The following is a 24,694-nucleotide window of genomic DNA, read 5'->3' as shown; positions in this document are numbered from 1 at the left end:
AAGGACTGATGCTGAAATTCCAATATTTTGGCCACCTGATGCGAAGGACTGACTCCTTGGAAAAGACCCTAATGCTGGGAAAAATTGAAGGCAGGAGGAGAAGGACGACAGAGGATGAGATGGTTGGATGGCATCACTGACTCGATGGACATGAGTTTGAGTAAGCTCCGGGAGTTAGTGATGGATAGGGAAGCCCGGCATGCTGCAGTTTATGGGGTTGCAAAGAGTTGGACATGACTGAGCGACTGAACTGAACTGAACTATCTAATTGTATGAATGTACTATAATTTATTGACCTATTCTCACCCTTTTTGGGCATTTACATTGTTTTTGCATTATTGTTGTTATTAGAAATAAAATCTTTGACTTGTCTTATCATTTCTTAAGGGGGGAATTACTAGTTTGGTTAAAGGGGATAGACATGTTAAGCCTTCTGAGACACACTGCCAAGTTGGTTAGCCCAGGAAAGTTTTGCAGATTTGCCATAAGCAATAAGCTTCATGTCTTTCTTGAAATCTTAGCAAATTTAGATCTAACAGATCAGTTATTCCAGTTAACTTGGGAGTTCAAAATTTCCCCAATTATCATTATTTAAAAAATACTAATGATTATGATGCCATTATTCATTTGAGAAGCTAAGTGGTCTTATCCTTAAATTGTAAATGCATCTGTAAGAGCTAAGAGAGAAATGTATGAATAAATAGATAATGATCAAGTAAGAAATGTCCAGGAGCTTTCCTGTAGGGGTCACTATTACTGTCAATTTATGTCTGCAAGGTAACTAAAATAGTTATGCATTTAAGAATGTATGCACATTTGCCCGCAGGTCACAACTAGAGATTCCGAGCAGGAAAGGAAAGATTCCCCATGACGCAAAGAAGATCATGCCTGCAGCAACTAAGACCCGATGTAGCCTAATAAATAAATATTAGAAAAAAATAATGTAGGGACATCCATTTTAAATGCCTGATTCCTCTACATTTCCTAAACTGCAAATAATAAGACCTCTGCAGCCAGATAGTATCCTAATGTCAAGTTCTTTTTATAATGACATATACCACTCTCTCCACTCAATATGTTCCTCAGTTTGAACTGACTGGGTTTCCCTTGGGGCTCAGCTGGTAAAGAATCCGCTTGCAATGCAGGAGACCTGGGTTCGATCCCTGGCTTGGGAAGATCCCCTGGAAAAGAGAACGGCTACCCACTCCAGTATTCTGGCCTGGAGAATTCCAGGGACTGTATAGTCCATGGGGTCGCAAAGAGTCGGACACTACTGAGCGACTTTCACTTTATGCTACTCCTAGGAAAGGTACTCAGGCTTGTTCTTAATAGAGGAAGCATTAACTAATTGCCTAACTCCAAAAAGTGTTTACATGGCACAAGCTGACTTGAACAGAAGGGAAAAAAAAAAAAATTCTTTGCTATGGACAATAGGATCCCCTCCTTCCACCTTCCCTTTTCTGCTTTCCCCGTCAACCTCTCTGCCTTCTGCCTCAAAATGTACACAGAAGACAAAAAACAGTTGTTGTAATACGCATTCTATCGTTCCATTTGGGTACAAAGAGATGCTTTTTAATGTTTAAGTTTTTGTTAATGCAGCTCAACTGTGATCCAGGAGATTCCAGGAGACAGGAGACAGGAGACTGAGATTCCAGGAGACAGGCGGTAGTCAGGCTTCAGGGCTGGGGCAGGGAACCTGCTGCAAACGGGTCAGCTCTCTCCAAAGCAGGAGTCTTTCCCATCGTAAAATGCAAAGTAGCCAGCCGTTTTCCATTCCCCCATCTCCGGCGGCGTAGGAAGGGGCCGGGAGGATATTTACCCACCCCGCATTCGCACTTCTGTTGAACAGAACCCGGGGGCAGCGGCTTCTCCGAGAGCAGCGCCAACCGGCTCAGGCCCAGCCGAGGCTCACACAAGGATTTGGCCAAGCCGGCGCTGGGCTGGGGCATCCGGGAAGCCCAGGGGATCCGTCTAGGAAACCGCGGGGTGCCTGGTGCTGAGGCAGGTTGTGAGAGCCTCAGTTTCAACTGGGCGGAACTCAACCTCGCCCCTGGCGCGCTCGGCTCCTTTTGCAGCTGGGAGGAGTTGAGGCTGGGAGTTGGCAAACCTCACTCACCTGTCGGAACTTGGATCCGGACAGGGAGCAGGGCCTGGAGATCTGGACACGCTGGTTACCGCAGCCTCGGCCTTCCCCGCGCCGGGACACCACGGGGGGGCTGCTCCCCGAGACTCGAGACGCCTGGGCTCGGCTCCGCAGCTCCCTACTCCCCGCTCTTGCCCCGGGCGCCATCGTCTTGGCGAGCTGCGAAGGCCAGCTCGAGCCGACGCCAGAGCTGCGGGTTCGAGAGGCTCCGCCTCCTTCGGCCACTTCGAGCCACAAGCGCCTCCGGGAACTTTTCCAGTCTGTCTTAGGCTGCGGTCACTGCTGAGGTTTTCAGAACTTTTGCAGGAGAGGGCCAGCTAGGACCTCTGCCTCCAACCCACGCCTTGCCTGCAGCCTGCCTGGGACATCCCCGAGTCCAGGAGATCCCGCTCCCCGACGCCCCAACTTTTCGCGAGCGGTCTGCGCTCCCAGACTGTCGAGCTCCTGTGACAAGAAGCGTGCTGGTTTTCGGGGGCCGGCAACGCTCTCTCCCTCGGCTCGCCTTCCACCTTCCCCGGCGTGGGGCTGGGTGAGTCGGGATCTGCGGTACACTTGAGCGTTCCCAGAGCTCCGGATTCGCTCCTGCCCCGGAGACGCCTTTCCAGGAGGGACTGAACCCGGGCGGTCCCGGCCTCTTACTCCGAAACTCGAGTCGGCCCGGGTCTTTTCCCTCCGAACTCCGGTGCCGTCGCGGATCGGCCGGCGGAGCGTCGGGGCGCTCGAGACTTCGTGGCCTGTCGGGGGCTGCGCGTACCATGGCCGGCTGCTGCTGCCTGTCCGCGGAGGAGAAGGAGTCGCAGCGCATCAGCGCCGAGATCGAGCGGCAGCTTCGCCGGGACAAGAAGGACGCGCGCCGCGAGCTCAAGTTGCTGCTTCTGGGTGAGTGAGCGTCTCCCATCCCTGAGCTCCGGGCACTTCGCTCCCGGCCGCTTCCCTCGCCCGGATCCCTGGCTGGAGGACCTGGAACCGAGCGGTATGCTGCTGCGCGGCTTCCTCCTCCTCCCAGGGGCTCGCGGATGACAGCAAGTTGGGCCCTTAGGCGACAGTCCTTTGCACCTCCAGCTGGGCGACATTGGAAGGCACCCCCTTCCTGACCCCGAACAGCTGAGAGGTAACATTTGACCTCTGCTTTCTCCGTTGTTTGCGTCTCTCCCTAAAGCCTCATCCACCTCACCCCTGCGTCCACAGCGCACACCGCCTCTGCAGGACGTATCTTGGATGTTGGGGGTTGGTGGTGGGGAGCTGTTTAATCCACATTTTGGGTTCATCCTGGCCCCTGCGCTCTCGAGTAAGTACGGTTGACTGAGCGCTAACGAAGTGGAACTGCGCTCGGTTCTTATGCGCATCGCCGCCCAGTGATGAGGACAAGTGATATCCCCATTTTTAGAGAATTAAAAACAGGACGCAAAATTGGCGAACTTGCCCTGACTGAGAAAAGACAAAGCAGATACCGGGGCTGTCGTGGGGGTGCAGCCCAAGCCTTAACCTCTCTCCCCGCTGTGACGGCCTCCGCCTGCCTCCCCGAGCTCCCTTTGGGGAGGCCTGTTTGCGTAAAGGCCCAAACCTCCCTTGCTCAGCTCAGCTCCCCGTGTGTTCCTTCCCAGGGTTGGGACTGCGGTTCCCCAGCCGCTCTGGCTAGTTCTTCATCGGGCTCTTCGGGCGTCTGCACAGGTCTAGGTAGGACGCTCACTTTCAAAAACGGAAAGAGAATGTTAAAAGTTTGCCCAGTGTACGCCTTAGGGCAGGATCCCTTCTCTTGGGATTTTCTAGAACCCTGTTCAGTCTGTTTGCTGTTGAGGAAGATTTACCTTTTCCTTCTTTCATACCAGAGTAGCAGCTGTCAGATCTTTCTAGATAGCTGCAAATATTTCAACTTTTTTCTTTCCCTGAAGAGTGCCTAACCAGGCCGCTGTGCTGGACGTGTGGGCTCAGGTCTGCAGGTGGGCCTGAGAGGCCACTCTGGGAGGAGATGGAGCCTAGGTGGGGAAGGAAAAGGATTCTGTTCACTGGCCTGGGCTGCCCTTTCATGCCTGGCTCAGAACTCGGAGGGGTCTGAGAATTCTAATGGTACTTGGCCTTCCAGGTTGTTATAAAGCTACATTTGCCAAGGAAGGAGGATTCTGTGCCTGTCTGTTGGTGGATAGCACTGAAAAGCAATTATGTGGGCCCCCAGTGTCCTCCTGTCCGAGGCTCCACGAAGATTAGGGGCGGGCCGGGCTTCAGCTGCATTGTTGTTATTGTTTAGCCCCAGTCTTTTCCATCCCTTGGACTGTAGCCCGCCAGACTCCTCTGTCCATGGAATTTCCCAGGTAAGAATACTGGAATGGGTTGCTTTCCTTCTCCAGGGTATCTTTCCAACCAAGGAGTCGAACTTGTGTCTCCTGCATTGCAGGCAGATTCTTTACCTCTGAGCCACCTGGGAAGCCCTTTAACTGCGTACTTTTTCAAGGACAGACTGAGTCCTCTTTCCTTGTGAAATACTTTTTGATCTGTGTCAGTGTGTAAAATTCAGTGCCTGAAATATACCAGGAGCTTGACAAATGAAAATTAAGCAGGAAGCTGACCATATTGTATTGGTGATAAGACTGTTTAGGGGTAAAATGCTTGCATTTACTTACAATTAAACTAGGGTAGGGATGTTTGTAGGTATGTTTTCCCTGAAAGTCATACTTAATCCAGGTGACTAGAATCTGTTTTTGTACCCGCCAGGCCCTTGCCCTAACCCTCTTATTGCCCCTTTCAGCACTGCCTGACCTCCCAGGAACCCCTTTTTAATCATCCTCAGCTGTGACTAGCACACCATCTCAGTGCTAATCATCCAGAACTTGTTAGCAAGTTGTTATACCACATGGAACTATCCAAAACTCCAAGGATGGACTTTGAAACCTCCGGTTTAGTTTGCTCTGCAAGGGGGCAGGGCATACTTGCACTTCTTAAGACAGAAGAGGAGGAGGCCATGACGCCAAAAACACAGAAATCAGGGAATCCTTTTTTGTCTAAAGTCATGCAGTTTGAGTGAAAATAAAAGTCACCTGAGCTGCTATAATGGGTGCATTAGATGAACCGCTGCCTGAGTACCTCAGGTGAAAACTGTTTTGCAAATAGGAGTTGAGGATCCCGTGTGGAGGGTGGAATGAGCCAAAAGGCCGCCAGCTCTTTGACAAGGAAGCATGCTGTTGCAACGAAGTGATTTAAGGACATTTCCAAAGTGCATTCAGTGGGGCCATATCCTGTTTGTGCTTAATAAAAGCATGGGTCAGTGTCCACAGGGAAAGATAAAACTTGCTGTCCATTTGGGGCAACTATTTGCAAGGTGTTAGCGTGGTACTTTCTTGTGGAAGGAGAAAGGGGAGAAATAAAGGAGATGGCTGAAATTAGTAGAAAGAAATTCCTCATCAGTTCCTCAGATAAACGTAGGACAAAAGAGTTCTGATAAGAACCTGATGAACATCAGTCCATGTAGGAAGAAAGTGTCTGGACAATAGCAACGAAACGGGGAGAAATGTGATTTTTATTGATTTTTGGTATCAAATGAGGCTTGGAAAAGTGCTGCTTGTTAATCAGGTCGAGTGTCTCCAGTAACTCTGATGTCTTGATTTTGGATGCAGACCTCATGTTGGAACTGGAATGTGTACCGGGAAATTGGTATTTAACTCATGCTGGTATAGGGATTAAAAATGTAGTTTCTTAGGTCTGACTGCCTGAGTTCAAACTCTGGTTCTACCCTTTCTTAACTGCAGACTAACTTGGCTCTGTCGGCTAGTAAGAGTCAACTAGCATCATTCCATTTTGTAGCATTTTTGGCTGCCGGGGAGGTGTTATTTCCATTTTAGCTGACCAGTTGTAGGTTGGTAGCAGTTTGTCTAAGTTGTGCTGGTTGTTCTTTAACAAAAATGTTTTGCTTGGAGTTCCCCTTATCATTTTCTGAGCCTTAAACTGACTTTTAAATCTCTTACTCTTCTTACACTAATGAGTTGAAAAATCTGAGTCCCCTACAGTTTTGGTGCATTGGTTATAACAAAATTCCATGTCAGAACTATTTGTCATGTTCCTGGGCTGCAAGTCTATTTAGGCTTAATGGCTAGGAAATTATTGTCCAGCTCCAGATTCTCTCCACTGACCAGTTGGCACCAGACATTCTGCTGTAAGCCTTCCTCTGCCCCTTTTTTGGTTTATTTATTATCCGTGTAAACTCACGTATAGCTAGGATTGTGTTTGTGTGAGAGAGTTTTACCAGTGGTTTTTATTTCATTACTGAATCATTTTGGTACTCAAATTGCACCCAGTTTGCACACTAGTTCCCGTATCACTCCTGCATCAGTTTTTGGAGCATTTCCTTACTTTCTGGCATAACTCCGTGCTCCAGGTTCATCTGTACCCCTCTTCTCAGTCCAGAAATCAGTCATTTGTCTGCTGGGCCTTGATCATTTTCAGTGGAAAACTGTACATTTTTTTTTTCTGAAGATAATTAAACACTTGAAACAAAGATGTCAACTCCCCTAATTCAAATCAGTCGCCAGTGCGTGAGTATCTGAAAAACCACATTTCTAGAGCTCTGAGTTAGAGTATGAAAGTTTTAAGGTTGCAATGCTATCAAAGTAGATATAAAAGGGAAAAATCTAACAGTAAAGTTAGATGAAAAACAATGTAAAAAAGTCTTAGTCCTCAAAGGGTACTTTTTTCATTTTTAATGGCTTCTAGTCTGTATTGCCTTTTGTTTTCTCTCTTTCTATGATACCTGAATCACAAGAGAAAAGTCTTCTTGTAAGAACTCCGTTGTGTGGGGTGGCAGGGAGGGAGGCGGCTGGACTGAGGAGAGAGAGGAGTGTACAGCAAGTCACTGTAGCAAAGCTATTGTGTTACTAAAGACAGATTGAAATTCACACAAAAAGAAGGCCTTATTGGAAGGATTTTACCAGGGCATCTAATGAAATGAAAAGAATCAAATAGTAAAAACCAGGAAAGCAGATGCCATGGCCTTCCCAGGGCACAATCACTAACGTGACTTGGCTCAGTTCCCTTCCAAGCTCTAGAACCTTCTGGGCCTTTCTTGTCCCTGTCGTTGAGCCTGCGGCCCCATGTGAGTGAGGCTGTGAACCTGAATCAATCAGTTTAGTCTGGGAGATCCATAGCACAGACAGAGCTTCATCTGAATGCACATGGCCTGCAGCTGGGTGTCCTGTAAGGCCAGCAGCCGCTGCCGCTGCCGACAGTGTAAAGAATTAGAAGCGAACCAGCAGAAATCCCAGGGTGCCAGAGGAATAGTGCTCTGCAGGACTCTGTGGAACCCCAGCTTTCATTACCACAGTTGGCTCTCTGCTAATGGGTAAATTAATGACTTATCATGTTGGCCAGGGTTCCTGGTTGCAGAAGAATAATTTCACTTAAGAATAATTTATTGGAGGGGAAACAGGAAGCTCGTAAATTGATGGGAATTGAAGAGCAGGCTAAGTGAAAGGGCAAGATCCAAGGGAGTCTTGACACTGGAATCAGACCAGGCTGCCAAGCGCACAGCCAGAAACTTACCACCCAGAGAGCTGAGAGTCACTGAGGCTGCCCTGGATGCCTACCTCCACATGAGTGAAGCAAATCATCTGTGATCATCTCTTGCAACTTTCTTTCACTTTGCAAAACCTCAGGCCATCTGATTTTGCCCACGGATTCGATCCCTGGGTCAGGAAGATCCCCTGGAGGAGAGCATGGCAACCCTCTCCAGTATTTTTTCCTGAAGAATCCCATGGACAGAGGAGCCAGGTGGGCTGCAATTCATGGGGTCACACAGGGTCAGAGACAACTGAAGAAGTGACTTAACATGCACACATATGCACAGGGAGCTTGGGGAGAGGTAGGATGGTGTAGCGGTGAGAACATGCTCTCTGGAGCCAGCCTTTGTGAGTTTAAAATCTAGATGATCTAGTGGTTAAGACCATGCTTCTAATGCAGGGGTTGCAGGTCCTCGTCAGGGAACTAAGCTCCCACATTCTGTGCAGTGAAGTAAAAAAGCACAAAATAATAATAAAAATAAAAAACAATAAAATCTAGGCAATAAATAGTCCCCATTGTGCTGCCAACCCTCTGTCTGGGCTCAGTTACAAGGTCTCTGATAGAAGCAGCATGCTTTTTCCAGAAGGGTATGCAGATAGGACAGTCAATGACATGAAATCTCCACTGGTGTCCCTTCTCAGAGAACATGGACCTGACGTGTGGTCATAACGTAGCATCATGAAGTGAGCAGCATGTTAAGGCTCTGGAAACCCTGAGGAGTTGTTTTGCTTTGTTGTTGTTTTGATGGAGGTAGCCTCTGAATAGTAAACATATGACCATGAGCAAGACCTTCCCTTTTGAACCCCAGGATCCTCACTGTAAAATGAAAGTTTTGGATCAGGTGACCTCTGTTGTTGCTCAGTTGTGTCCGACTCTTTGTGACCCCATGGACTGCAGCACACCAGGCTTCCCTGTCCTTCACCATCTCGGAGTTTGCTCAAACTCAAACCATTGAGTCGGTGATGCCATCCAACCATCTCATCCTCTGTCATCCCCTTCTCCTGCCTTCAATCTTTCCCAACTCGTTAGAAATTTCTAATGAGTTGGCTGTTCGCATTAGGTCGCCAAAGTATTTTAACTTCAGCATCAGTCCTTCCAATGAATATTCGTGGTAAATTTCCTTTAGAATTGACTGGTTTGATCTCCTTGCTGTCCAAGGGACTCTCTGAGGTCTTTCCAGTTCTGGCATCAGATGGTTTATACCAGTGTGGTCTTCAGAGTGTGCTCCCAGGACCAGCAATATCAGCTCCTCTGGGAACTTGTTGGAAATGCAAACTCTGAGTCTTCAGCATGGCCTTCTGAATCAAATTCTAGAGTAGGGCCAGCAAGCTGTATGTTAATAGGATCTCCTGGTGATCCTGATACACATAAGTTGGAGAACGTGTCTTATAACCTTGGCCTGGACCTCAGGATGGATCAGACTCTGATTGCCACCCTGGGCTCTAAAGCAGGTACCTTCTCTTTCAGTGGGTATCTGGGAGGCCCCTGGGATCAACCTGCCTAGGGGCTGCTCTATTTTTTTATGTTGAAGTAGTCTCTCTCACCAACTTGATGAAGGGTCTTCAGAATGTGAACTGGGTAATCTGTAGGAACTGTTTAGGCTCTGTCCCCAGGTGTCAGGTTGCTGGGCAAAGAGGAGAAGCAGGCATGCATGTGCCTACATCTTACCATGGCAAGAGTCCTTACAAAAGCAACAGTGTCTGCGTTTGCGTGAGCCCTTGACCTTTGATGTAGAACTCCTGAAGTCATGCTCCTATAAATTGTAATGGTTTTATGGCCTATTATCATTAAGTAATTATCTCTCTATGGTGGACTAAGTGGTTCAGGGAAAGCCTATTTTAGTACTAGCCACCAAATATCAGTCTGCTCTTTGAAAATTCAACCTCTGTGGAACGTTGAGGGCTTCCCTGGTGGTTCAGATGGTAAAGTGCCTGGAATGCGGGAGACCTGGGTTCGATCCTTGGGCTGGGAAGATCCCATAGAGAAGGGAATGGCAACCCACTCCAGTACCCTTGCCTGGAAAATCCCACGGACAGAGGAGCCTGGTGGGCTCCAGTCCACGGGGGTCACAAAGAGTTGGACACGACTGATCTGGATAAAGGAAAATGGAACATTGGCTGTATATTCTGCTTGTCAAGTGTTTTTTTTTTTTTTTTTCCCCCAAGTAACTGATACATTCTGGTATTTTGTACTTGGTCATAAACGAGAGAAAGAGAGAACTTTTATCTTCTATTATTTTGTCTGAAAGGTGTCTTTTGTATGGTCAGTTAGTTGTCCATGACCCAAAGAGGAACTATGCCACTGCTTTCTCGAACCTGCCATGAATGACACCTTCATTTTGACATTTTGTGTAACTCATCTCCAGAATGTTTTTCTGTTGCTCAGCTACTATGTAACTGGGAAACATAAGCTAATTGTATTCCTAAACAAAATCAGATAAATGAAGGTGGTAAATCATTTATAGAAGCATCATCTAATGCACCTCGTAGTCTAACTCCTGGTTGTCTGAGTCAGTGCCACTCAAAAAGCAGTCAGGGGTCCTGGGCCAGTGTGCCTGTAAGACAGATACGGAAATCAAGAATTAGCATCTAGAAACTTTTATAGCAATTTAACATTGATGTAGTATTAGGGGGTATTTTTATTGTATTTCATTGATGTAATAGTCTGCAACTGAATGGGAAAAATTTAAAAACTGGTCCCTTACCACAGAGTTTGAGAAACAAGAGTGCAGACTTTTAAGGATGGGATAGAAAAAGATCAGAGGAGTTTTAGACTCAGCAGATGTTACAGGGTTTGGTGATCAGTAGCTATCTGACAGTAAGCCACGGTGAGGAGGCCAGTCTCTTAGTTGCCAGCAGTTCTTTTATTAAGTCACTCCCGAGTCTTCATGTTCAACTTCATTTCTAAGGTAACATCGGCTCTAAGCGGTGCCATTGTCTTGAAAGTAGATTTTCATTTACTGCATTGTACGCATCAACGCAAAGACCCTCTTGACCTTAAAAATGTTCATTCGTGTGGCAGTAGATCTCAGAATCAAGAATATAAGGCTGTTTAATTCCTTTTTCCTCTAATAGTACAAATTTAAAATAAAGCAAAATGGTTCCAATTATTAACAAATAATTCAATTTCATAAAACTAGTTTAAGTGCTGAAATTAGATTGGAAAAGATGCCTCTGTTTTATTTCCATCAGCCCCGCTGAGTTCAAGTAATCTTTTTCTGTGAAACTCTGAAAAGGGTTGCTTCCTGGGTCAGTGGGACTGTTATGTATATAAAGGGTAAGAAGCAAATAAGAGGAGGCACATGTGAGCGCAATAATGTATGCTACTGTTGGCTCCAGTGCGGATGGGCCGCACCCAGGTGGCTGGTGGAGTCTAGGAAGAGCTTTCCATGGGACCTTGAAATCCGTGATGACTTTGTTCGCCACTGAACCCACAAAGCTGAGCACAGAGCCTAGCTAAAACAGAGGTTGAATAAATACATGTCTCTCCCTCTCTCTCTGTAGTGGCTTCCATGAAATACCAGGTGAGTAGCGTGAATTCCTTATAGGAGCTGGAGGTCTCTGTTGTTTCGGGTGTCACAGAAACATTCATGGAAGGAAGACTGGCCTGGTTTGGGCCTTGAAGGGTGAAAGTCGCTCAGTCGTGTCTGACTCTTTGCAACCCCTTGGACTGTACAGTCCCTGGAATTCTCCAGGCCGGAATACTGGAGTGGGTAGCCATTCCCTTCTGCAGGGGATCTTCCCAACCCAGGAATCGAACTGGAGTATTTAAAGAATTTATCAAGTGAAAATGTTACTTAAACGTTTAAACCATTTACCAAGTGAGAATGTTAAAAATATTCTAGTATATTCATCTAAAAAGCAACTTAAAAGGTGATATTAGACGTATTTCCCAACTCCTTTCTTAACATATCCAAAATAGAACACATTGAGCCAAATCGAAGGATCTTCTCTTTTTCTCTCCCTGATTGATGCATTTCTACTAACAGATGGTACCCCTGACCACCTGGTGCTCACACCAGAATCCAGGGAGTCTTTGTTGGTCTTTCTTTTTTTTCCTTTTGTTATTGGAGTATGATTGCTTTACAGTGTTGTCAGTTTCTGCTGTACAATGGAGTGAATTACCGACGTGTATAAATCTATCCCCTCCCTCTTGAACCTCCCTTCCAGCCCCACCCTACCCCTCCAAGTCCTCACAGAGCACCAAGCTGGACTTCCTGTGCCGTACACCAGGTCCTCAGTAACTGTCTGTTTTATACACGGTAGTTTATATATCAGAGAAGGCAGTGGCACCCTGCTCCAGTGCTCTTGCCTGGAAAATTCCATGGACGGAGGAGCCTGGTGGGCTGCAGTCCATGGGGTCACTAAGAGTCGGACACGACTGAGCGACTTCCCTTTCACTTTTCACTTTCATGCACTGGAGAAGGAAATGGCAACCCACTCCAGTGTTCTTGCCTGGAGAATCCCGGGGACAGGGGAGCCTGGTGGGCTGCCGTCTGTGGGGTCTCGCAGAGCCGGACACGACTGAGCAGCAGCAGTGTACATGTGTCAGTTCTGCTGTCACAATTTGTCCCTCCTAACCATGTCTGTACGTCAGTTCTGTGTCTCCTGATCTACTACTACAGGTAACACTAGAAATAATGATAATAAAACATTTATACATCCAGTCACCGTTCTAGGCACTTGGACAATCTCATTTATTTCTTGCTGTGCTTGGAGCTTCAGTTAACTGTTGTCCACCCCATTATACAGATGAGGAAACTGAGGCTCCAAAACCAGGTTCACCAGCTAGCTTAGAGCCAGGGTTTGAAGCCAGACAGTCTGACTCCAGAGTTCTGGTTCTTAATCACATTCCTGTTTGTTTCCTGGAGCCAACATCTCTCCAAATCTACTTCAGGAGGCCAAATCTCTCTGTGTGCACTCTTTGTCATCCTATTTGCCCCAACTCTTGTCTGGATTACTTCATCCTCTACTGCTCTTTGGCCCTGAGTTCACTCTCCACATTGCAGCCAGAGTGACTTTTTTAAACGTAAATTGGAAGAATTGATGCTTTTGAACTGTGGTGTTGGAGAAGACTCTTGAGAGTTCCTTGGACTGCAAGGAGATCCAACCAGTCCATCCTAAAGATCAGTCTTGAGTGTTCATTGGAAGGACTGATGTTGAAGCTGAAACTCCAGTACTTTGGCCATCTGATGCAAAGAGCTGACTCCTTGGAAAAGACCCTGATGCTGGGAAAGATTGAGGGCAGGAGGAGAAGGGGATGACAGAGGATGAGATGGTTGGATGGCATCACCAGCTCAATGGACATGAGTTTGGGTAAACTCCAGGATTTGGTGATGGACAGGGAGGCCTGGCGTGCTGTGCCTTATGGGGTCGCAGAGAGTCGGAGATGACTGAGTGACTGGACTGAACTGAGCTGAACTTTCCTGCTCAAAACCTTTCTATGTCTTCCCATCCCTTTTTGCCTTCAGATGCAAATATAAAATCTGTGCATGGCCGGTGAGACCCTCTATCCAGCCCCTGCTGCCTCTCTGCAGTTATTTGCTTTGATCACTTGCTTCTGTCCATAGAGCCTCCTTTTAGGACTTTTCATGGGCCACATGCTTCCTTATTTTATGTCTGCACACAGCAATTGTCTGCTTCCAGCGTGTGTCCTTACTGGTCTTCTAGGTACTCATTTCAGAATGCATCTTAAACATCCCTTCCTCCTGGAGGCCTTCACTGACTCCTTGATCCAAAATAAGTACCCCCAGAATATTCTCCCATAGCCCATTCTACGTTTTTTTCTTAATTTATTTTTTAATTGAAGGATAACTGTTCCACAGTATTGTGTTGGTCTCTGCCATACATCAGCAGGGATCAGCCATAGGTATAGTCTACATTTCTTTTTAAAAATAGTTGTCATCGTGGCCTGAAACTCTATTTCTGATGTTTTATTTACTCTCTGTCTCCCCCTCTAGACTCTTTGTTTGTTGAGCATAGGTCTTGTGTGGTGCTTGGATGTTCCAGAAACATTTGCTGAATGAACAAATGTACTGCCATTTAGTATCAATATTATTGCTTAAAAGAAAGAATATTTTACCTTCAAATAGTGGGAAGGGCTTATTCTTAATAGAGGATAGTTTAAATTGGATAAATATACATTTATAACAAATTCGTATTTGTTCATATTAAACGTTCCCTTTTGGACTAATGAAAACTTTATTACATACTGACATTGGAATGTGGGCTGATGTTCTAGAATCAGTGATGTATTGCATGTGTCTTATTTTTTTTTCTAAGTTTTCACATTTTCTTATGCACAAAAGTGAATATTCTTGAGTGTTTAAAAAAAATTTTATTAGCTTAGAAAGTGGCATATTTGTAGCAAAGACTGCTATCAGTCTCGTAAATACCTTTCCTCCTTCTGTAATAAGGTAATCTCTTGACACATGACATGCTCCGTTTACCTGCCGCTAGGTGTGGTCGTTTGACTAAGTTTACAGCCCATGGGATGGAAACTGTAGTCATATAGGTGATTTCTGAGTTGTGACCTTAAAAAGAAAGGAGGCTTCCTTTCCTTCTAGAGAAGGATGCTGATTTGGTGGTAGCAGTAAGAACAACCATCTTTTCCCACGAGATGGAAGTTGGGTGTTGAGGATGAAAAGGCAACAAGATAGAAGAGGCCTGTATTCCTGATACTGTGAAGGTGCCGTACTAGCTCTGAGCTAGGAATGATGGCACCCTTTTCCAACAGCTGCTAAACTGGTATCCTAGCTAATAAAATTTATGCAATCTGTTTTGCACTCAGCTTGTAATCCCTAATATCTGGGAGTTCTTTCCCAATCACATGCAAGTCTAAGATTAAAAAAAAAAAACCAGAATGTAATATGTTTGGGGCAACCATACCTCTGTGTGTGTGCTGGCTCTTTGAGACCCCATGGACTATAGCCTGACAGGCTCTTCTGTCCATGGGATTTTTCTGGCAAGGATACTGGAGCAGGTTACCGTTTCTTCCCCAGGGGATCTTCCTGACCCAGGGATCAAACCTGAGGCTCTGATGTCTTCTGCATTGCAGGTGGATTCTTTACCACTGCACTACCCGGGAAACCCTATGTTTGTGGAGGAGGTATCTGATATCCAATATGTTGGGATCTTGGCTGCCTAGAGGTCAACACCAAATCTGGGTCTCTCATTCTCCCAATATTCTGGTGATTATTGTCCTGCAGTTGACTTTTCAGGTATATGAAAGGGTCTTTTTTGCAAGCAAATAAACATTTGAAGCTACTTCTTTTACTTGATATTGAATTTGTTGAAGTTGAGGAATGTAAAACCCTAGTTGTCCTAATAAACCTTCACATTTGTTTCAATTTTTAAATATGTATGCCATGACTTTCACTTAGATTAGCTTTTAATTTACTGCTAAGTTAACTCTACTAATTAATTCAGTGAAATTTCCATTAGACAGTTAAAAACCTATTTACACATTTAAAAAGCCTGAATAACCTCACATATATCAACCCCCTGACAAAGCTGGCAAGAAAAATCTAAGCATCTAAGTGTCTCCAGTGATCTCATAAAAGTAAAGTTATATATTACATTAATCTTGTTCTTTTAAACAGTCAAAACTATCTCTAAAGGTAATAAACAATACTGTTTCTAAGTGTAATCAAATCAAATAGTCATTTATACTATTAACTCCTATAAATTAATCACAGTTCTAATACTCAGATTACTCTACATCAGGTTAAATACTTTAAACAATAACAGCATCAAAAAAACCTCAGTGCTGCTCATGATTACTATACCTATTCTTAAATTTAACTTGAGTATTATTACTATATATTTGATTCATTTCTTATTCCTTCACCTTTTGTAGCTTCCAAAGTTCAATGCAATCAAGAGGAGAAGATTTACAATCTCAGTATGAATGTTAGGATAATTTTTCAAGCTCATAAATTTTGTTGAAAGCCTCACTTATTTCTTCCAATTTTTATCGTTTAAAAAAAACTCCAAAAAAAAAAACAAACTCCATTTAATCAGCTCATTTTAACTGCATTTTGTATCCACTCCCACCTGTGGGGACAGCTAGTTTCTTCACTACCTAATTTGTGTTGAAGAGATTGTACAATTTATAAACTCTTCAAGCTGTCTTGTGACCATCATTTCTGATTCTTTTACTGTCACTGAACCTTAAAGAAGAAAAACTTAGGTCTCAGATTCAAGAGATGAGCTATGAGGTTGTTCTTTTTTAAATTTATTTTTAATTAAGGAGTAATTGCTTTACAATATTGTGTTGTTTTCTGCCATATACCAACATGAATTAGCCGTAGGTGTACATATGTCTCCTCCCTCTTAAACCTGCCTTCCACCTCCCACCGCATCCCACCCCTCTAGGCTTTTACAGAGCTGTGGTTTGAATTCCCTGGGTCACACCGCAAATTCCCATTGGGTATCTATTTAACATATGGTAGTGTGTGTGTTCAGTGTTCTTGCCTGGAGAATCCCAGGGATGGGAGCCTGGTGGGCTGCCATCTATGGGGTCGCACAGAGTCCGACACAACTGAAGCGACTTAGCAGCAGCAGCGGCAGTGTGTATGTTGGGCTTCCCTGGTGGCTCAGAGGTTAAATCATCTGCCCGCAACGCAGGAGACCCGGGTTCAGTCCCTGGGTCGGGAAGATCCCCTGGAGAAGGAAATGGCAACCCACTCTAGTATCCTTGCCTGGAGAATCCCATGGACAGAGGAGCCTGGTAGGCTAAGTGTGTATGTTTCTGTGTTACTTTCTCCATTTGCCCCACTCTCTCCTTCCTACCCAACCACCATGTCTATCAGTCTGTCCTCTATGTCTGTGTCTCCATTGCTGCCATGCAGATAGGTTCATCGGTACCATCTATGTGTTAGTATACAGTATTATTTTTCTCTTTCTGACTTCACTTTTTAACAGGCTCTGGGTTCATTCATATGAGGTTGTTTCTTAAAGCTTGTCTGGTATGGTAGAAACCAGTACAATATTGTAAAACAATTATCCTCCAATTAAAAATAAATACATTTTTCGAAAAAGGTTGTCTACATTCTGCTTTTGTTATTCTGCATTTGAACATATCAGTCTAATATTTACACATATGTTCCCTTTCAATAGAAACATTGTTATTTAAGAATGAAAGAACAAGATGAAATGGAGTGAATTAAATATAAAGCCCTTGTCACAAACCATAAGCCTATCCAAACTCCACCAGCTGTAAGCCTTCAAAGCAGGTGTTTGAGTTTAAATGCTGCTTCTGTCTTCTAAAATGTCTAGAAGTTGACTGAATCACCCCTTTCATGTCTTCTCTCTGCCTTTTTATTTGTTACTGTGGAACTGCAGACTGTCTACAGGTAGCTTATGCATAAGGAAACTGCTGGAACTTTCCCGGACCATTTTCAAATTACTGTTCATTTAGGGTAATGAAGTCTTTCTGCCTTGCCTAATAAGTTAATTTGTGTCTCTCTTCAAGGATAGGTAGAAGAAAAGAGCAGGTGGCTTTGGTTTATTTGACATAAATTCATCAGGATAAGACTGGACCCTAAAGGAAGTGTCTATCAATTAGGCACGGCCTTGATGAAGTCAATTTATGTGTACACATATACACACACCACCACAACTACCCCCAGATTATTTGCACTTAAAAGGCATTTTGAATTTGCCCTTAGAAGAATTAAATCAATTTTGTCTGCAGTGTAGCTGTGTCTTGAGACAAACCAGGAAATGGCCAGAAAAAAACTTATTATCCAACAAAAGTATATTTATTTGTTTAAAGTGTTTATTTTGAGCATCTAAAATTTCTGTTTAAAGTCATCTTCTCTTTAAGGAGAATCATGTTGGCCAAAACAAAGATTTTTTTTTTTTTAGTTTTTATGATTCAAAAAACTCAAAGAATACCTTAATTTATATTATGCTCTCTGATAAAGCAGTAATCGGTAATATTATTTCTATGTTTTCCAGAATTCTAAACATTCCCTACTTCATTTGATACATTGCCTGTTTAATGAATTACTTTTCCCTTTAATACTTTTAAACTTTCAACTACCTGAAAAAGCTGGATGTCGTCTATATGCTTGTGATGAATTGCCAGAAATCTTTGGTGTAGGTCCAAGAATGGTTTCTATTTTGCAGTGTGACCTTGGGCAAGTCAGAAAGGCATAGAAGCTCCTCGGTGGTAAAAGGAAGAGGCTGGATTCATCAGTCTCTAAAAGTTCTTCCAGCTCTGAGTTTCCGTGGTAACTCTTCAGCTGCAGTGGAAGTGTTACCTTGATCACTTGGGGCAGAAACTGACTGTGTGTGTGTGTGTATGTATGTGTGTGTGTGTGTGTGTATTCAGTGCCTGCCCCCAGCATAACTGAGGAAATAGTACCTGGTTGCTATTTTTCTGGGTAACAAGTGGCAGAAATAGAATTCTTCATATTCCTTTGTTCTCTAACTGTGTTTGAATTTTCAAGTAACATGAGACTTTACATGTGCGATAATCTCAGGATATCAGAACAGGTTTTTCAGGGACAGAAATGTTTTGAATTGGTAATCTAAGTGGAACTTCTGTTTGTAGAAAGAGCTATTGACATAAAAATGATTCTTGGGGGCAGGGTAGGTACAATGGGTGAAAGGAGTCCAAAGGTATAAACTTCTAGACATAAAATAAATAAGTCATGGGTGTGTAGTGTACAAAAACAAATAAGTGGTAAGTAAATAAAATGACTTCTGGGACTTCCCTGGTGGCCCACAGGTGAAGAATCTACCTTCCAATGCAGGGATGCAGGGATGCAGGTTCAATCCCTGGTTGGGGAACTGAGATCCCACATGCCTCAGGGCAACTAAGCTCATGCTGAAACTGGAGAGCCCATGCTGCGACTACTGAGCTACAACGAGGACCCAACATAGCAAAAATTAAAAAAAAAATAAATGAAATGACTCCTGAACTATCACTATTGGCCATTAGTCAAAAACTTTCTAGCCTTTAACTTACTATAAAGTATATGAACATAAAAAGCAGAGACATTACTTTGTCAACAAAGGTCCATCTAGTCAAAGCTATGGTTTTTCCAGTGATCATGTATGAATGTGAGAGTTGGACTATAAAGAAAGCTGAGCACCAAGGAATTGATGCTTTTGAACTGTTGTGTTGGAGAACATTCTTGAGAGTCCCTTGGACTGCAGGGAGATTCAACCAGTCCATCCTAAAGGAAATCAGTCCTAAATATTCATTGGAAGGACTGATGCTGAAGCTGAAACTCCAATACTTTGGCCATCTGATGTGAAGAACTGACTCATTGGGAAAGACCCTGATGCTGGGAAAGATTGAAGGCAGGAGGAGAAGGGGACGCCAGAGGATGAGATGGTTGGATGGCATCACTGACTCAATGGACATGAGTCTGAGTAAACTCCAGGAGTTGACAATGGACAGGAAGGCCTATCATGCTGCGGTCCATGGGGTCTCAAAGAGTTGGACACGACTGAGTGACTGAACTGAACTGACTGATAAGAACATTTAGGGCTTCCCAGGTGGCACTAGTGGTAAAGAACCCACCTGCTAATGCAGGAGACATAAGAGATGTGGGTTTGATCCCTGGGTTGGGAAGATCCCCTGGAGGAGGAAATGGCAACCCACTCCAGTGTTCTTGCCTGGAGAATCCTATGGATGGAGGAGCCCATGGTGACAGTCCATGGAGTTGAAAAGAGTCAGACACGACTGAAGTGACTTGGCATGGATGCATATGAACATTTAATAATGGGAGTAAACTCATATAATATGCTTATATGTCAGAAATGATTCTAAAGGTTTTATATCTATGAGTTCATTTGATCCTTACAAGTTATTGAGGTAAGCAATATACTTTTTTCACATTTTACTGATGAGGAAACTGAGGGTAAAGAATGATTAAATGAGTTTCTCAAAGTCACTTATTACTAGATGTGAAACTGGGATTTGATTGAGCCGGTAGTTGGATTCAGGGATTCATTACTTTTCTTATGGGCTGTTCTCTCCTGCCCCTGGTAAAGGATCACTGTAGGGCATCGTGACTGGGCAGTAGAAGGTACTTGGAGTGGAGGCAGAGGTCTGGCACATGCTTCTGGGTCTTCCATTACAGTGCAGTGGCAACTTTGGGCAGGTCATCTAATCTCATCAGTGGTCTCTGATGGAATAGAATGTGAATTGCGTATGTGAGCCACACACCTAATTTATAGTTTTCAAGTAGTCACATTTTTGTTAAAAAAAAAAGTAAAAAGAAACAAGTGAAATTAATTTTAATAATATATTTTGTTAAATCCAATATGCCAAAATATAATCATTTAACATGTAATCAATAAAATGTATCAATAAGATATATTCTTTTCTTCATATTAAATCTTGGAAATCCAGTGTATATTTTACATGTACAGCACATCTCAATTCAGAGTATCCATATTTTAAGCGTTTAATACCCCTGTGTGGCTGGTGGCTGCCACACTGGACAGCATAGCTCTGAACCCTTGGAAGCTCCTGTAAAGTGAGACCATGGTGATGGATACTCACTTAAACTACTGCTCTGAAATTGTAGGAATCTATGATGAGAAACACCTGTACTGCTTAAGTGACTTACTGTGAGATGACTTATTTCTTCCCTGCTTAGGTAGCTTGGAGATTACCTTCTAAGATAAGGAATTTTTTTCACTGTTGAATTCTGAAGACTCACAAAGGCAACATAATGTCAAGATAACGTGTTCGTAGCAAAGAAGGATTTTCAGAAAGTAACTGTGCTTTAGGAGGTAAAATAATAATAATAAAACCCAATTGTTTCCCCCCACAAAATTTTGGAAGCTTGGTGTTGACCAGCTCTTGTTCCAGGTCTCTGGGATTGAGAAGAGAACCTGAATCAAAGCCTCTGCCCTCTTGGTGCTTCACTTTAGTTTGACAATAAATAGATGTGTACGATGGTTTGAGATTAGGCAGGAACCATGAAGAAGCAGACTGAGGGGTCAGACAATGGAGTCCTGGGGGATCAGTGAGTCTGGTGTTGATGGGAAGACTTCTGTGAGGAGATGACTTTTGAGGGGAGATTGTGTTGAGAGATGGGACAGTCTGCATGAAGACGTAGAGAAATGGGACCAGGGAGTGACTGAGTATTCTGGGCTGGGGAGAGCCTAAGGTGGAAATGGGCTCAGTTAGCGTGCGGGAGAGCTGAAGGTGTTGAACTGAGCAACAGAGAAGATGACGGGAACCATGACTGGGAAGGAAGAGTTTCAGTTTAAATGCTCTGGGAGGCCGGGGGAGGGCAGTGATTAGCAGAGAGAGGTGACTTGATTGTTTTTTATAAAAGAAAACCCAGACAGATAATAGACTGTATTTGGTAAGAGTGGAAGCAGGAGGACCAGTTAGGATGGTATGGCATTGTTGAGGTGATCTGTCACGGTGACTTGATTGACATTGGAATGATGGAGGTTCCCGGGGCTTTTGGCTTGAGCCACCTTGCCAGTGGCAATGCCATTTACTGAGATGACTGAGGGTAAGGTGAAGACGGATTGGGCAGCAGGGAGAAGGGAGCAGGGAATCAATAGTTTCGGTTTTAGACATTTTCAGATTGATGTCTAAATGAATGTAGAAGTTAAGATTAAAATTGAGGCTAGATAGATTTATCTGGTTCACCTTAGATGTTTGGAGAGATCACTTTTCTATGACGCAGAGAGCTGGCAGTATATTGTTTCATCCGGGAACTGGGTAATTTTTTCCCCTATGATATGAATGAAGCCTTTATGATGCATAGCTCTGGATAAAGCCGAGGATCATGACTTAGCTAGAGGAGTGTTTCCCTTTATTGGTACAGGGTTTTGGTTCTGTGCTTAGGAAAGAGCTGTAACCAGCATTAGTAATCAGATGGTAAGCAGGCACACTGGTACAAGGTGTTTGATATTGAAATATTCCTGTACCAACTGGTAAATAACCATTAGACTGAATGCCCCTCCTCTTGATGTTGTCAACCTAGCCATCAGGACCTCATCTCTGGAATATTCCACATCTCCCTCTGCTTGGCAACTAGTAAGTAACACCTCACACAGTGCTTCCTTGGCCCCATTCCAGCCACTAGAATGGACCAGCATCTGTTCTGATTCGTCATCACCCGTGCCACACCATTAGCATTTGTTCAATATTTTGAGTGTAACTGGTTCTACCCCTGGGTAGGCCATGACCAAGTCCTGTGAAGTTAGGAAGAGTTACGTTCATGGATCAATCACTTGCAAATAATCCAGAATGGTAAAGTCCTTGTCCTCTTGCATGAATTCTGTTTCCATTCTGCATTAGCATGCTGTGAATATGGCACAACGCATTTTATAGTAGCTAGTGTCTGGGTTGACAAGGGCTTGACATACGTATCAGCACAAATACTACAGACGGCTCTCCCCGGCTTACAGTGTGAGCAAGCACTAGGAGATTCCAGAGAGACCCTTTCTTCCTTTACTTCTCATTTATACCACAAGTCAAACTTAATCTTGGCTCCAAGACTAAGACAAGAAATATCTGAGTTACTACAATGAATCTAGTCCCATCAGTTCATGGCTAATAGTTGGGGAAAAAGTGGAAATAGTGACAGATTTTGTTTTCTTGGGTTCCAAAATCACTGCAGATGGTGACTGCAGCCATGAAATTAAAAGACGCTTGCTCCTTGGAAGGAAAGCTATGACAAACCTAGACAGCGTATTAAAAGGCAGTCACTTTGCTGACAAAGGTCAATTTAGTCAAAGCTATGGTTTTCCCAGTAGTCATGTTTGGATGTGAGAGTTGGATCATAAAGAAGACTGAGCGCCCAAGAATTAATGCTTTTGAACTGTGGTGCTGAGAAGACTCTTGAGAGTCCCTTGGACTGCAAGGAGATCAAACCAGTCAATCCTAAAGGAAATCAACCCTGAACATTCATTGGAAGGACTGATGCTAAAGCTGAAACTCCAGTATTTTGGCCACCTGATGCAAAGAGCCGATTCATTGGAAAAGACCTTGATGCTGGGAAAGATTGAGGGCAGGAGGAGAAAGCAGTGACACAGGATGAGATAGTTGGATGGAATCATCGACGCAATGGACATGAGTTTGAGCAAACTCCAGGAGATGGTGAAGGATAGGGACGCCTGGTGTGATGCAGTCCATGGGGTCGCAAAGAGTCAGACACAACTTAGCAACTGAACAACAAGAAGAAATACAATGAAAAAAGCAAAGATTGTGCTATCTCCTTTTGACTCCACCTTATACTTTGAGCTCTCTCTGTTAAAAATGAAAACAAGAGCAAAAGAACTAGTGATTCTGTTCTATTTTGAGGGCTTGCACGCAAAATAAAGTCTTAGACTTAATAAAATTCTTTGTAATTTAAATATATACACACAGATATAATGGTATATGTGTATATATAATATGCAGTAATATAATTTTACATCATTTCCAACCACCAGTATTGAGTGTGGGGATGTTTTGAGTACAGACTGTGTATGATAATAAACTGGGTGGTGAAGGGAGTTGGGTACAGGGAGACTGTGGACACAGCTCCTCCTTGATCATCCTGCCTGACTGGAGGAGGATCTCCTCTCCTTAGAGCTGGGACACAGATATGGGTGATAGAGCTGGATGAAGCACGTCCTGGGGACTTGGTGATGGAAGAGCTGAAAGTGCTGTTTGCTGAGGCCTGGGCTTGGTAAAGTTTGCCTGGAGGTAGGAGAACTGATCAGGGCCTTGGCATGCTGGTGGGCCTTAACTAAGGAGACAGAGAGAGGAGGCACTTACCATATTCTAGACCATAAATAAATAGTCCTTAAGATTGATTTCCCTTTAATGGCTTAAAAACCATTCCCTCCAGACATACCAATTAACTTGGGATCATTTCTGAGTAGCGCTGGGAGATTGTCCTCTAAAATTTGATGGCTAGTTTGGAGCCTCATGGACTCAAGTGGTTGTCATGTTTCTTAATGGGTCAAGGTTTGATGATGGTGCTTCTGTCACATTTGTTTCAGCCACAGATCCATTTGCCTTTATTCTGCAGGCATTAGGGAATTTTCTCTGTGCTAAAAGCTGTGGGTACAGAGAAGAGTAAGATTGACAAACGTAAGTGGATTTTCAGTTAAATTAGACTTTTAACCCCCCTGGTCTTCCCAAGTTTATAATCATTTAGGAGGCAATCTGGCTTCCACTGCTTTAAATGCTTTTGGGCATTTACAGTAAATTATAATTATGGGAGTATTTGCAATCTACCACCGCCAGCTCTTTCTTTGAGGATAAGACTCTTTTTTACTAGGCCAGCCAGTAGCTCTCCCTGGCATGCCGAGAGAATGCTAAAGAAGTGAGGCAGGCCAGGTTGATGGATAACATTACTGTAGCGGGGAAGACGATAGAAAGAGGTCGTGGTCTGTATGGCAGGGGATTTTCGAGGGAGGGAGGTTTCAGATTAGGAGAATTTCAGAGAAAGTTTTCTGTGTGGAAGGTATTCAGAGGAACAGTGATGAGAGGACATTTTGAGGATACATTTTGAAAAATAATAGTATACCTCCCCTTTGGCATTTTATAAAGATTGAGAAAGAATTAGAAAATAAAATGGGTGTTTGTTGCCTCACGATGTTTATGTGAATGTGACAATGTCAAAACCAAGCTGCATGGGGCCCCAGGATTTATTGAGGAAATACAGTGCAAACACAAATGTGTGGACCTCTGACCCAGATGTGCCAAGAACTGAAGGAAGAAGAGTTGTTTGACCCCTGGGGACAAAGACAATGAGATAGATGGAACGTATGTCCAGTTTTGGTCATTGGAATGTGAGTGGATGTGATGGACACCATTTCCATGTATTAATTGGGATATTAGGAGATAATTTCTTTAAGTCATTAAAGGGAAATCCATCTTAAGGGAGATTTATTTACATTCTTCTCTCTTTTTCCACTTAGGTGAGTATCACCTATTTGGCACCTTTAAATCTGGCCCATAATAAACCTCCCATTTCACAATCCTCTTTATTTCCTACAGTCATCTTTGAAGCCATTAGTTGGA

The 24,694-nt window shown here is 43.9% G+C and overlaps 1 protein-coding gene across 1 annotated transcript in view; it reads left to right on the top strand.

The window, feature by feature from the left end:
- Positions 1-1,945: 1,945 nt before the first annotated feature.
- GNA14 (G protein subunit alpha 14) overlaps positions 1,946-24,694 on the top strand; it is a 183,497-nt gene continuing 160,748 nt past the window's right edge. Inside the window, exon 1 of the mRNA XM_061132831.1 lies at positions 1,946-3,022. Coding sequence (XP_060988814.1) covers positions 2,899-3,022 — 124 coding nt within the window. The 5' untranslated portion in view covers positions 1,946-2,898. The remainder of the gene's footprint in view (positions 3,023-24,694) is intronic.

The sequence above is a fragment of the Dama dama genome, chromosome 29, assembly GCF_033118175.1.
Source record: "Dama dama isolate Ldn47 chromosome 29, ASM3311817v1, whole genome shotgun sequence".
Taxonomy (NCBI): Eukaryota; Metazoa; Chordata; class Mammalia; order Artiodactyla; family Cervidae; genus Dama; species Dama dama.
The sequence above is the reverse complement of the archived record's forward strand: the minus strand, read 5'-3'. Positions and strand labels throughout refer to the sequence as shown.